Below are 13,289 nucleotides of genomic sequence, written 5' to 3' on the forward strand. Positions count from 1 at the left end.
CAGTGCGGTGATCAGCATATGCTAGCACAGAGCCAGCTTGGTCTGATGCAAAGGGGCATGCTAGTGGCCCAGGGTGGCTCTGTGCCAGCATGTACAGGCCCTGGGACTCGGCGCATAATCCTCTGGGGTATACAAAGTGATCTCACCAGGAGCCCTGACTTCCATGATGAAAAAACCCAAAATCAAGTGCCAGAATATGTAGGTATATAGAATTTATTTTATTATAGTGACTGAGGCACTTGGTAGGCTTCCAAATTAGTTTTAAAATGCTAAATAAATCAATAAAATGTGTTGTGTGTGCGCGCATGTAATGGCCTTTCATTTTAATCACAGATTTGGGGGGGTTTAATTGGAGAATTTTCTTTTTCTTCTGATTTAAAAAAACAAACCCCCAAAAACCAAAACCAACCCCCAAAACTAGGATCCCTGCTCATATAGTTTAGTTGTTTGAAATGACTTGCAGCCCTGAGGCTGAGAGAATTGTTAGGTCATTTAGAGTAACCAGACTCTCTCTCTCTCTCTCCTTCTAGGTGCTTGTTTTTCCAGTTCATTCAAATGTTAGCTTGGTTTCACCTAAATGCAACTATCCTTCTCATCCTATGCTCAATGACTCTTCTTTCACAGTTGTCCATTCCCGTCCCTGGTGCATGCCATGGCTAGAACAAAGCCTGGCTCCTAACTTGCCACCTGTCTTCACATTGAGCAACTTGTTGGAACACTGCATTTCTTATTTAAATAATTAATTTAAACTTTGGGTATTGCTGACATCCATCAGGTGCAAGGATGTGGCTGCCTTACGGTTGTAGGAAAGTCTGTTTATGGTTTTGAACATACCCAGTCTGTGAATTGCACCTTGAGGTTGTCATGTGAGGCAGTTGAGTGCTGGCTCAGTTCAAACTCATGATGCCTGCTTCTACCCTGAAATTCAAACAGAGGTAAGGATTTGGTGTTCTTCAGGTCAGCCATTTCATATTTCTAACTTTTTCTTTCGGTAAAAACTTCTGTTCTGTGGCCTTTGTGGTGAGTGCCTCACTCCACCAGCTTCTCCCCACTAGCTGGCCAAAGGAGCTTCAAGAATCCTAGGAAAAACCCACACAGCTCTGCCTGGGCACAACCTCCAATCAGCATTGAAAAGCAAATGCTAATTTTACTATGCCTGATTAATCTGACATGTTGCTGGGGCTTGGACTCAGAGTTGGGCTACCTTGAAGGGGGCTTGTCCTTCCCAGTGAAGGCACAAAAGGATCCTAGCCTTAGACCTCACAAAGGACTTAAGGCCACAAAGCAGATCTCTCAGCCAGCTGTTGCAGCAAACTTCATACATGCTGCTGGCTGAACATTTCTAACACTAGGTTCTAGAGCTTGGTGTGCTTTGAGATGAATGACAGAAGTAGGTTTTGTCTATCTTGCAGTTGGTCATTTTCAATCCTCTCTGTAAAGCTGGATGCAACTGGTGATTGAATAACTAGTTAAAATGAGTTGTTCTCCTTATGGTGAATTTTATATCTCCCTTTTTTATTTAACTCCGGAAAACTAAATGAGTTAGGCCAGGGCCAGGCAATTATTTTGGGCGGAGGGCCACTTACCGAGTTTTGACAAGCTATCGAGGGCCACATGACAGGCAGCCAGGGGCAGATAAATATTTATTTTCTACATTTTTAGACTTGAAGCACCCCTAAAAAAGGATGGAGAACCACTGATGTAGTTTGAGGCACAAAAGAACTACATTTTATTAAAATGGATACAGACCTCAACTGTGCAGGTGAAGATCTTGTGCATTGGCGTCTAATGCTCAAGTTGAGTCGAGTGAAGAATACAGCTGATAGCCTATTGTAGATGTACATACTTCATTGTATCAAGCTTCTCCAGAGTGACCATGGCACCAGGACCAGGTTGCTGCAATTTTTTTGACACCTTATATGAAGTGCATGCTCAATTATGACACCAGCAATTCTTAAAATTACTTTTATTGAGGTTTTACAAAGTAACACTTTAAAACAGTATAATTTGTAGAGCTCATACTAGGTGGGTTATGAATGTTAAGTAGCGTGTGTGTTGGCAGTTGTGATGGACATGTCACTGTTGACAGTACTAATACAATTTCAGGTTATTGCAAAAGTTGCTGCAAAACTTTCTAAACGGGGCTCATGGGGAGAACGTGTTCAGGGTAGCGAAGACCTGTACCTTAAGCACATACTTTTTATAACTGATATTCACTAAATGTGATGGACGACTGTATGCTTTCTGACTCCCCCAGGGAAGGAAAGCAAAGAGAAGACCAATTTGAACAATAAAACCCTGCAGACTCCTGAACTTGCAGTCTAACATATGGGTAGGAGTTGTATGATGGAGCTATGATGGGTGCTTCCTGCATTTCAGTCCAATGATAAGTTTTGGAAGGCAAGAGTAACAGGGCTGACGGGTACACCTCTACTAACTATTTTTTGGCTGTGCAGTATCTTAGCTGTGTTTCATGATCATCCTTATCTCTCTTTCCTTCTTCCTTTTCTTATTTGGAACAGGACTTGCTTTAGAGAATGTATACAGAAATGGAGATCCTTTCAATCCTTTTTTTCCCTGCTAGCTACCTTAATACTGGCCAAGGTAGGGATCCTGATAAGAACAGCCTTTTGGGGGAAGAAGTGGGAGAAGAACTAGCAAAATAAACTAGTGTAGATTTATGTTGGGCGAGTTAACTCATGCTTTCATTAATGCTGCTAACTTTCTCATCTGTCAGACCCTGCTTCAAGTCCACATTATTATGGGATAGACTTTCCTTTTGAAAGATGGGTGATTTTTACATATTGTATTCTGGAAAGGGTCTTCATGTTTTATCTGACTTCTGAAAGAGGTGAGAGGATTTTTGCTAATGGCTTTTGACCAATATGATTGTGTTATCCTTAACTTTAAAAAGTTGCACTATAAAAATACATTTAAAAAATCTAATAATAACTTATCAGATGTGGATAGTTAAACTCATAATACTTAGCTTTTTAAACAGCTTACATAATAAAGATGCTTGTACAGAGGATGCATACATCTGTTGTTACCATGTATATACTCAGGATATTTATATTTCTCTGCTGCTTTGACTTTGCTGCCCCATGAAATTGTTAGATTTGGCACTATAGAAACCCTGAAGGTACACCTTCAGTGTTTTGTTCCTTGCTTAATGTAATCTAGTCCCATATGGTTTAATAATCCTTCGAATATCCTTTGTTTTTTCAGACTTGTACACATGTGCCTCCTTTAAAACTGCTCAGTTTAAATTGCTTACTAAATTCATCCATAAGAGCTACTGTATTTACATTTTATAACTTTTTATCTCTGGGTTTACCTGTAAGTACTAAAACATAAACAAAGTGAACGGGGTGGGGGAGGGGGAAATGTGTGCCTTTTTTAGACGTGACACTTTGTAGGCAAAAGCAGTGTCAGATTTTTAGTTCAATATTTTATGTAAAAAGATGCACTAATATTTGGGCCCTTACCTGAAACCCACTGAAGCCAATAAATAGACTGTTAACTTAAATAAGCTTTGGACCAGGCCTTTCATGCAGGGGGGAGAAATCTATAGATGGATAATGTACTGTGAGATTTAACCCATTTTCCCTCCTTTTCTCGCTTCCAAACTAGACTGTATATTTTTAACTTTAACCCTTGCAATTTATTGCCATTCTTATTCCTAGGAACACTTTGAACTGCCTTGTTCCTTTCAGAAATGTTCTATTTCTGGCAAAACTTATTTTCCATGCATCTTTTTTCTTTTACATAAAAATATGGGGATGAATTTTGGCCTTGCCAGGACACAACAGTTTTATAAAAGCCTTTCTGAAGCTCATATGGCATAGTGGATATAAAATAGGGTTAATTGCTGAATTTAGCCAGAGGAGCCAAAATGAAATTTCATAGAGAGAATGATGTACACATTGCCCGTGGCAAGCTGCTCTAATGATCATTAGAAGTGTATAAGGAGCCCAACACAAACCAAACACACAGACGATAATTGCTAAAGACTTGGCCACTCTCTTATCTCGGGAAAGTCTAAATCTGCTTGCCATGGTATTGGCAATGTCTGTTCTTCTTGTGGTATTGCAAACATCTTCTGTAGCTTTATAAAAACTGTCTTTGGGTGGCTTGGTCTCAACATCCACCTGCAAGGGTGGTAGATCTTGGCTGACATGGAAATTTAATGACTGGCTGTCAAATTTATGTAGGCTGAGCCTTGAACCACAAGGTCTATTGGGGGAAAGGCTGCTTGCTCTCCTTTTCTGATCTCTTTGTCTGTCAGCAGGTTTTACAAAGAATATAATGTGCTCTCTCTTTTTCCTTTGGAAATTCATTTCATAGTCCTCCTGACCAGGTGCTAGGCTTTCATTTCTTAAAGAAGTGCGTTTTCTGATATTCATATAAATACTTAAGTTAAAGTATGTAACACTGATGAAAGGCGTAAAGAATTCAATGGTGGAAGCAATCATTAGGAAATACCAATTATAGAAGAATTCTGCATAACATTCTCCTTCAGGGAGAATACTCTTCTGAGCAACATACTCCCAGCTGATGATGGCTGGTCCATAGAGAAGAAAAGCTGCAACCCATACAAATATCATCTTTAATACTGCATTTCTGGTCATCCCTTTCTGAGCCCTGTAGCTCACCTGAGAGAAGAAAAATGTAAGTCAAATTATTTTCATACACATCAAAACAATATAGCTACATGTACGTGGCTTGGGGGCTTTGTCATTTATTTAATCAGTTGGGCACGTGTACAAATGAAAAACAATGTGAGTGCTAAACACACTGAAACTAAACTAAAGTATCTCCTGGCATTCCTATTGTTTTAACGTGGTCTGTGAACTTGCACAAACTCCTAAGAATTGTTTAAATTCAGGAGGTGCTGACTGGAACAAACAAGTGAAATCCCTGAGCCCAGGTTTCTCTATAGAAAATACTCTACCATGCATGCCAGCAGTTTCATATGTACTTCATTGCATCTGCTGTAGTGCCTGTTTCAGGAGAGCTCTTGTAAGAAGTTTGATTAATGTTTATATATTTAATTAACATTTATATATTCAACTCAGTAGCAAAACATGCAATTTACTTAACTGAACCTATACGTGTATGTAGGTTCAGTTAATTAAATTGCACTGTTTCCTACTGATGAGTTGAATTTAGTGAGTGTTGTGTTCTGAATCATACAAAGAAGGCTTGAACATTTCACTTCCTTTTTTTACAAAAAGTTCACCCAAATTATTGTCAAGTGACTTATCTGTCTGTGTTCTAGATATGCATTACATATTTTAGTGGTAGAATGCTTTACAAAAATGCAGTATTTCCTATATTATTATTTTGAGATGGATGATTGAGGAGTACTGTGTTGTACCAAAATGCTTTACAGTGGAGTAGGAATGCATAGATTCATAGATGCTAGGGTTGGAAGGGACCTCAATAGATCATCGAGTCTGACCCCCTACATAGGCAGGAAAGAGTGCTGGGTCTAGATGACCCCATCTAGATGCTTATTTAACCTCCTTTTGAAGACCCCCAGGGTAGGGGAGAGCACCACCTCCCTTGGGAGCCTGTTCCAGACCCTGGCCACTCTCACTGTGAAGAAGTTCTTCCTAATGTCCAATCTAAATCTGCTCTCTGCTAGCTTGTGGCCATTATTTCTTGTAACCCCCAGGGGCGCCTTGGTGAGTAAATCCTCACCAATTCCCTTCTGTGCCCCCGTGATGAACTTATAGGCAGCCACAAGGTCGTCTCTCAACCTTCTCTTGCGGAGGCTGAAAAGGTCCAGGTTCTCTAGTCTCTCCTCGTAGGGCTTGGTCTGCAGGCCCTTAACCATACGAGTGGCCCTTCTCTGGACCCTCTCCAGGTTATCCGCATCCCTCTTGAAGTGCGGTGCCCAGAATTGCACACAGTACTCCAACTGTGGTCTGACTAGCGCCCGATAGAGGGGAAGTATCACCTCCTTGGACCTATTCGTCATGCATCTGCTGATGCACGATAAAGTGCCATTGGCTTTTCTGATGGCTTCGTCACACTGCCGACTCATGTTCATCTTGGAGTCCACTAGGACTCCAAGATCCCTTTCCACTTCCGTGCCACCCAGCAGGTCATTCCCTAGGCTGTAGGTGTGCTGGACATTTTTCCTCCCTAGGTGCAGCACTTTGCATTTCTCCTTGTTGAACTGCATTCTGTTGTTTTCTGCCCACTTATCTAACCTGTCCAGGTCTGCTTGCAGCTGTTCCCTGCCCTCCGGCATGTCCACTTCTCCCCATAGCTTTGTGTCATCCACAAACTTGGACAGAGTATGTTTCACTCCCTTGTCCAAGTTGCTGATGAAGACATTAAAGAGTATCGGTCCAAGGACCAAGCCCTGCGGGACCCCACTGTCCACACCCTTCCAGGTCGAGACTGACCCATCTACCACGACTCTCTGGGTGCGACCCTCCAGTCAATTCACCACCCGCTGGACTGTGTAGTCATCCAAGTCGCAGCCTCTTAACTTGTTCACCAGTATGGGGTGGGATACCGTATCAAAGGTCTTCCTGAAGTCTAAGTATACGACATCCACCCCTCCTCCTGTGTCCAGGCATTTCATAACCTGGTCATAAAAAGAGACTAGATTAGTCAGGCATGATCTGCCTGCTACGAACCCGTGCTGGTTTCCCCTCAGCATAATTTGTCCTGCCGGGCTCTCGCAAATGTGAGCCTTGATAATTTTTTCAAAGACTTTGCCAAGGATGGAGGTGAGACTGACTGGCCTATAGTTGCCCGGGTCCTCTTTCCTCCCTTTCTTGAAAATGGGGACCACATTGGCCCTTTTCCAGTCGTGTGGGACTTGGCCCGTGCGCCATGAGCGTTCAAATATTCCCACCAGTGGCTCTGCAATGATGTCGGCCAGTGCCTTCAGCACCCTCGGATGGCGCTCATCCGGGCCTGCCGACTTAAAGGCATCCAGTTCTTCCAAGTGACTCTGCACCATCTCAGGATCTACGTGTGGAAGTCTGGCGCCTTGCTGCTGCCTCTCTACAACCCCAGTGAGAGACTTGTCATGCCCCTCGCTTAGGAACACTTAGGCAAAGAACTCATTGAGGAGTTCAGCCTTGTCCCCCCTGTCTGTCACCAATTGTTTCTGCCCATTTAGCAGGGGTCCTATTCCTCCCTGGGCCTTCCTTTTACTCCCTATATATCTAAAAAAAAACCAATTTCTTGTTGTCCTTTGCTTGGGATGCCATCCTTAGCTCCATGGTAGCTTTGGCCCGTCTAACTGCCTCCCTACAAGCACGAGCAGAGGAGGTATATTCGTCTTTGGTGATCTCTCCCTGTTTCCACTTTTTATGTGCTCCCCTTTTGGCCCTTAGGCTGCCCTGGATTTCCGTGATCAGCCAGGGAAGCCTCCTGGCCCCTTTCCCTTTTTTACCTCGTATGGGGATCGTCTTGCTTTGTGACTGAAGAATTGTTTCCTTAAGGCACAGCCACCCTTCTTGGGCTCCCATCACTTCAAAACTCCTACTCTGCAGTGCGTCCTTGACTAATCGCCTGAGTTCATTGAAATCAGCTTTCCTAAAGTCTAGCACTTTCACCCTACTAGTTACCTTACCCACTCGACGTCTTATGGTGAATTCAATTATTAGGTGATCGCTGTCCCCCAGATAGCTACCGATCTGTAGGTCCCCTACCATGTCATCCCCCGTTGCCAATACCAGATCCAGTATGGCATTCCCCCTAGTGGGACCGTGTACCTCCTGTGTCAGGTGGAGGTCCTGTACACAGGTTAGAAACCTGTGTGAGCGGTGGGACTTTGCCGTCTGTCTCTCCCAGCAGATGTCTGGGTAGTTCAGGTCCCCCATGATTACCGCCTCCTTAGCTCTTATGGTCTCCGAGAGCTGCCTCAAGAGCCCCAAATCTATTTCTTCCCCTTGATGTGGGGGCCTATAGCAGACCCCTACCACCAAATCCCTTTCTCCTTGCCCCCCATGTAGCCTAACCCACAATCCTTCTACTTCCTCATCCTTGGATTCCGTCTTGATGAGGGTCGATGTATATTGCTCATTGACATAGAGCGCAACCCCTCCCCCTTTTTTCCCTAGTTTCTACATTCATGGAACGAAGGCACTGGAAGGTGAAATAACTTGCATAAGATAATTATCACAGATCAAATCCTTTAAGAACAAAGTCACAGAATTGAGGTCCCCTAACTTTCATTTTTTTTGCTGAACCCATTAAACAATACAGTTTTTAATAGCATAATGAATCAGGGGCTCAACCCTCTACCTGTGTCTACAGTTTCTAGCATCAAGGAGTCCTGATCTTGCTTGATGTTTCTAGAAGCTTCTGCAATACAATAATAATAATACATCTGAACTCTTCAGCTATGGTTCATTTCTTGAAAATTAGGCATACTACTAATATACATGTATACATTTTTGAGTGTACGCACACTATGTAAATATAGCAGTGTGCCTAATTTTCAAGAAATGAACTGTAGCTGAAGAGTTCAGACTTATCAGAATTTCTCATGTTTTGGGTGCAAGCTTGTTAACAAGCTTTTTTTTTAAAGCCTGAAATGTCCAAAGCTAATACCACTTCATTAATGGCATTTGATGTCTGAGTCAAACTCCTAATGTTCTAAAGTCTGATCTTGGTACTCTGAGGTCAGTCTCTCCTACAGGGAAGGTTTCAAGCTTTTTGCTACTACAAGACTACCCTCTTTTCAGAATTGTATCTGGCCCTCTTCTTTTTGCAAGCTAGTAGGGGATTGTTGTAACACTAATGGAATATTGATGCAATTGATTTTTAGAAATGTTTTGGTGGGAAGAATTAACTTGTAGTATTAAAAAAAAAAAAATGCTTGTGAGCATCTGTAACTGTTGGTAGCTACAGTCTGATAATGATTTATTTATATCTTTTCAGTTTGCCTTTTGGAACACCGTTTCATTTTTGTTTTTAAACTGTACTTAGCACTCAGTGCCTAGGGGTAAAACATCATTAAATACTCGAATAGACAAAATTAAACAGCAGAGCATTCATATTTTCCCCCCTTCTTAGACAAATATTTGTTTAATATCTATCTTCCCAGAAATACTAATTTGGTGTGTGACATCTAAACAATTGAAGATTCCTTCAATACTTTAAAAGGAGGCAGTCATTTTCCAAGGAACTATTATGGTCTCATAGCATGACTTGTAATGAGCACGGATCCTAGTTTTCTGTGGGGGTGAAGGACTGAGAAGTCTCCATTTAAGAAAACAAAACAAAAACCCAACAAATTTGTGGAAAAATGCAGAAACCATATTTTCCTACAACTGAAGCGCAGTGGTATCCCACAGCAAACAACACCAATTCTGCTCTTGATTTTTGCTGCAGTTTTTGCCTCTTGGCCAGTCAGCAGCAAGGGGGAGGTGTGCTGTTGTGAGTTTTTTCCATGGTGTACAGAAAATTAGGACCCCTGGTAATGAGTGAGAAGCACTATAATGATGTGTGAAGTGCTGTTGCTATGAAGAACAGACTCGGGAAGAAAAGTAATATGAAAGAATAAAAGAACTCGTAACTGTAGGAAAATGTATGGGATTATTCATCTTTAAAACCCTGGCAATGAATTTTGGTGTACTGAGATGGTTTGAACCAGAAAAATAGTCTGAAAAGTGGAACTGGGGCAGTCCTCTGTTCTAATCCTTTTTTGATGTCTGCCTGTGTGTCTTGAGCAGCACTTATTTCTGGAGCTGGAAAAGGGAGATGGTATTTTCCTGCTTCAAAGGACTCTTGTGACCTTATACTTAGTATTTTTGTCAGTCTTGGACAGGTACCGTACTGTACTGATTGTCTCACAAACTGAGAGAGACCTTGTAGGAAATGTTTAATGCTTTTGTGCACCCCCCCACCCCCCAAATACAACAGGGAGGATGCCAGGATCAATCAATTTCTTCCTTAAGCACATCGCTTCATTAAATTATCTGAGCTAAACAAGTGGCTGGCAAGAGCGGAAACACTTGAGCTCTTTGGGACAGGCTGGCATGCCAAATTACTCCTTACAGTAAGTACAGTCAGTTACTCTAACGAGAGAGTGATCATACTACTACACCTTCATTGTACCACTGACAGGTGCTGCTTCTGCTCAACTGGTTTCCCTGTAGTGGTGGATGTGGGATAATTGCAAAAACATCATTTCCCTTTTGCTTTTAGAGCTGAATTCCCCTTGAGCTGACTTTCTCCTTCCCACTCCCCACTAGGCATCAGCCTTCTCCAGCTTAACCCCTAAGCACTGCTGGCGCGCGGTGCTGCATCTCCGGGCACGGCCGGGAGCTGTTCCTCTCCCTCGCAGTCTCGGGGCTGCTTCAGCGCCGGCCCTCGCCCAGGCACGGGGGGCCGGGGGCAGAAAGCAGCCCGAAGGAAGCGTGGGGCGATGCGGTGGGAGGTTGGGAAGAACTTCTGCCCCGGGCCCGGCCGCAGCTGGAGGTTTCCAAGAGAACCCCGGGGAGGTGCCCTGCCGGCCCGCGCCGCTCTTACCGCTCTGGTGACCGAGACGAAGCGGTCGAAGCTGATGAGCACGATGTTGAAGACGGAGGCGGTGCACACCAGGTAGTCCACCACCAGCCACAGCTTGCACCAGCCCCGGCCCAGCCGCCAGCGGCCCGTCAGCACGTAGGGGATGTAGAGGGGGATGCAGAAGCCGCCTGCGGACACAGAGCCGCCGTGACCCCCGCGCCCTGCCCTGCCCTGCCCTCCCCGCCCCGCCGCGCCGCGCCGCCGGCCCCGCACTTACCCACCAGCAGGTCGGCGAGCGCCAGGTTGAGGAAGAAGAAGTTTCCCCGCGTGCGGAGCCCGCGCTCGGCCGCGAAGGCCAGGATGACCAGGGCGTTGCCCAGCACGGTGCCCAGCGCCAGCAGCCCCATGAGCGCGGCCAGCGCCGCCCCGCCGGGCAGCTGCAGCGCCCGCGCCGCGCCCGACGCGTTCAGCGCCGCGCCCGCCTCCCCCGCCATGGCCCCGCCGCTGCCCCGGGCTCGGCTCGGCTCGGCTCGTCCGTCGCGGCGCGGGAGTCGCCCCGAGGGGAGGCGATGCGGGTGCTTGTCCCCTGTCCGGAGCGGCTCACGCCGGGGTCTCTCTCCCTCGGTCTGCCTGTCTCTGTGTCTCCTTCCCTTGGAGCGCCGTCATCGCCGTGGGAGTCTCGGTCCGTTTCCCACTAGGTGCCACGGGAGGCTGGCATGAAACCCCCCCTCCACGGGAGCAGCTCTCTGGTGCCGGAGGAGCCTGGTGGGCTTTTTTAAAGCCGCAAATGCAGAAGGAGATGAGCGAAGTAACAGGTCCAGTCTCTGTCGTCCCGTAGGATAAAGTAACTCGCCGCTGTTACCATTGCCCAGACGCTAGAGAAGATGCGGGGGGGATGAAGGGGGTGATTAATCGGTGGAAAAAATCAGAATACAAGGAAAGGCTGAAAAGAAACAGAAAGCTCCTAGAAAGAAGTACTTGGAGCAGCTAGGAGGAGTAACTGTCTGCAAAATGCTTTGTATCTCGCAGTCAACTTTTTAGGCTGCACTTGAACTCCCCGGCTGGCTTGTGCGCAAGCAGCTGCTGTTACATTCAGAGAAGGGGGGTTTGCATCAAAACTGTCCAGTACTACGGGATGCTGATTAAGCCACATCCCATATTGAATCCTGTTGTGATTGAGGAGGTGCCCAGGAGGAGGGTGGTTCTAAAAGATGAAATCCTCGTTATCCATGCTCCTGCTAATTGCAGCCTTGGAGCAAGTTCTGTCCAAGGACGCACACGTACAACTCCTGTTGCCCTTTCATTGAATGAGACTTTCATAAGATACTTTTCAACTTAAGCGGAGCCACATTTTGTGATTGAGGCAAGTGGAGTTTGGCCAAAGAATTAGTGGATGCACAAAAGCCTCGCATAACTCAGCTATCATTTTATATTGGATAAATACCTTCTTTATAAAAGCAATTAGAGATTTGCATAAACTTACAGCTCCCAGTAACAAATTTCACAAGCAATTACCCTGCCACCAAAGAGAGGCTATTCATATGGACATGAGGGGAAGTAACCGAGAACAGCTCTTTAATAACTTTTCTGTTATTAGTGTGCGTGTGCAGTCTCTGAGATGCAAACTGGCTCTTTTCCTGGAGAGATGCTCCTAGCTTGTGTCAGTGTTGGAAGTAAAAATCCCATGCCAAATTATTAATGCTGGTACAAATTAGCATAGAGCCGCAAGGGGGATTTTCTGCTATATGACAGTATACAGCTATCCAAGTTTATGTCAATCATGAGGCATAAGCGACCAGCTTTGTGGATAATATATACAGAACATAAGAACTGCCATTTACTGGGTCAGCCCATAGGTCCATCTTGCCCATCATCCTGTCTCACAGTGGCAGAGAGTGGATGCTGAAAGGGAGAGTGAACTGTGTATGACCAGGGTGTTTTCCCCACTGTTCCTTTCTTACTTGCAGCCTCCAGCATTTAAGGTTTAGGAAGTTCTGATTCAGAGGCTGTATCAATAGCTACTGATGCTCCTTTCCTCCAAGAATTTGTCTGATCCCCTTTTGAATCTAGCTAAACTGTCAGCTTCCACAACATGGGATGGCAATGAGTTCCACACTTGTGATTTAGTTAGTTTTTATTAATTAGCTTTTGTTAATTTTCATAGGTTTCATAGACATTAGGGCTGGAAGAGACATCAGAAGATCGTCGAGTCCAGCCCCCTGCCCGAGGGGCAGGAAGTCAGCTGGGGTCATAGGATCCCAGCAAGTTAAGCATCCAATTTTCTGTTGAAGGTGTTCAATGTAGGTGCTTGAACCGCCTCTGATGGCAGGCAGTTCCAGACCTTGGGGGCTCGGGCAGTAAAGAAATTCTTCCTTATGTCCAGCTTGAAATGGTCTTGCAGTAGTTTATAGCTGTTTGACCTTGTCATCCCTTGGGGTGCTCTGGTGAACAAACGTTCCCCCAGATACTGGTGGTCACCCCTGATAAACTTGTAGGTGCCCATCAGATCACCCCTGAGCCTGCGCTTTTCCAGGCTAAAGAGCCCCATAGCTCTCAGCTGTCATCATAAGGTCTGTTTTCCTGACCTCTGATCATGCGCGTGGCTCTTCTCTGGACTCTCTCAAGCTTCTCCGCATCCTTTTTGAATTGTGGAGCCCAAAACTGGATGCAGTACTGCAGCTGCGGCCTCACCAAGGCCAAGTACAAGGGGAGAATGACATCCTGGGATTTGCTTGAGAAGCATCTGTGGATGCAAGCCAGTGTTTTGCTCACTTTACTAGCCGCAGCATAGTATTGAAGGC

At 45.1% G+C, this 13,289-nt stretch overlaps 1 protein-coding gene across 1 annotated transcript; it reads right to left on the minus strand.

Moving 5' to 3' along the window:
- Nucleotides 1-1,951: 1,951 nt before the first annotated feature.
- Nucleotides 1,952-11,585, minus strand: LOC102568875 (histamine H3 receptor). The gene is made up of 3 exons (XM_019497443.2): nucleotides 10,766-11,585; nucleotides 10,510-10,676; nucleotides 1,952-4,655 (listed from the first exon to the last, which is right to left on the minus strand). The coding sequence occupies exons 1-3, from the start codon at nucleotides 10,980-10,982 to the stop codon at nucleotides 3,765-3,767; spliced, it is 1,275 nt and encodes a 424-aa protein (XP_019352988.2). The 5' UTR covers nucleotides 10,983-11,585; the 3' UTR covers nucleotides 1,952-3,764.
- Nucleotides 11,586-13,289: the final 1,704 nt, after the last annotated feature.

Source organism: Alligator mississippiensis, chromosome 10 (assembly GCF_030867095.1).
Source record: "Alligator mississippiensis isolate rAllMis1 chromosome 10, rAllMis1, whole genome shotgun sequence".
NCBI lineage: Eukaryota > Metazoa > Chordata > Crocodylia > Alligatoridae > Alligator > Alligator mississippiensis.

What these genes read in the sequence shown, in the direction of transcription:
- LOC102568875 (XM_019497443.2), bottom strand. Translation starts at nt 10,982, where the DNA reads ATGGCGGGGGAGGCGGGCGCGGCGCTGAACGCGTCGGGCGCGGCGCGG. An exon ending in GCTCGCCGACCTGCTGGTGG is followed by an intron (nt 10,677 to 10,765) that starts GTAAGTGCGGGG and finishes CTGTGTCCGCAG; the next exon opens with GCGGCTTCTGCATCCCCCTC. An exon ending in TCGTCTCGGTCACCAGAGCG is followed by an intron (nt 4,656 to 10,509) that starts GTAAGAGCGGCG and finishes TTCTTCTCTCAG; the next exon opens with GTGAGCTACAGGGCTCAGAA.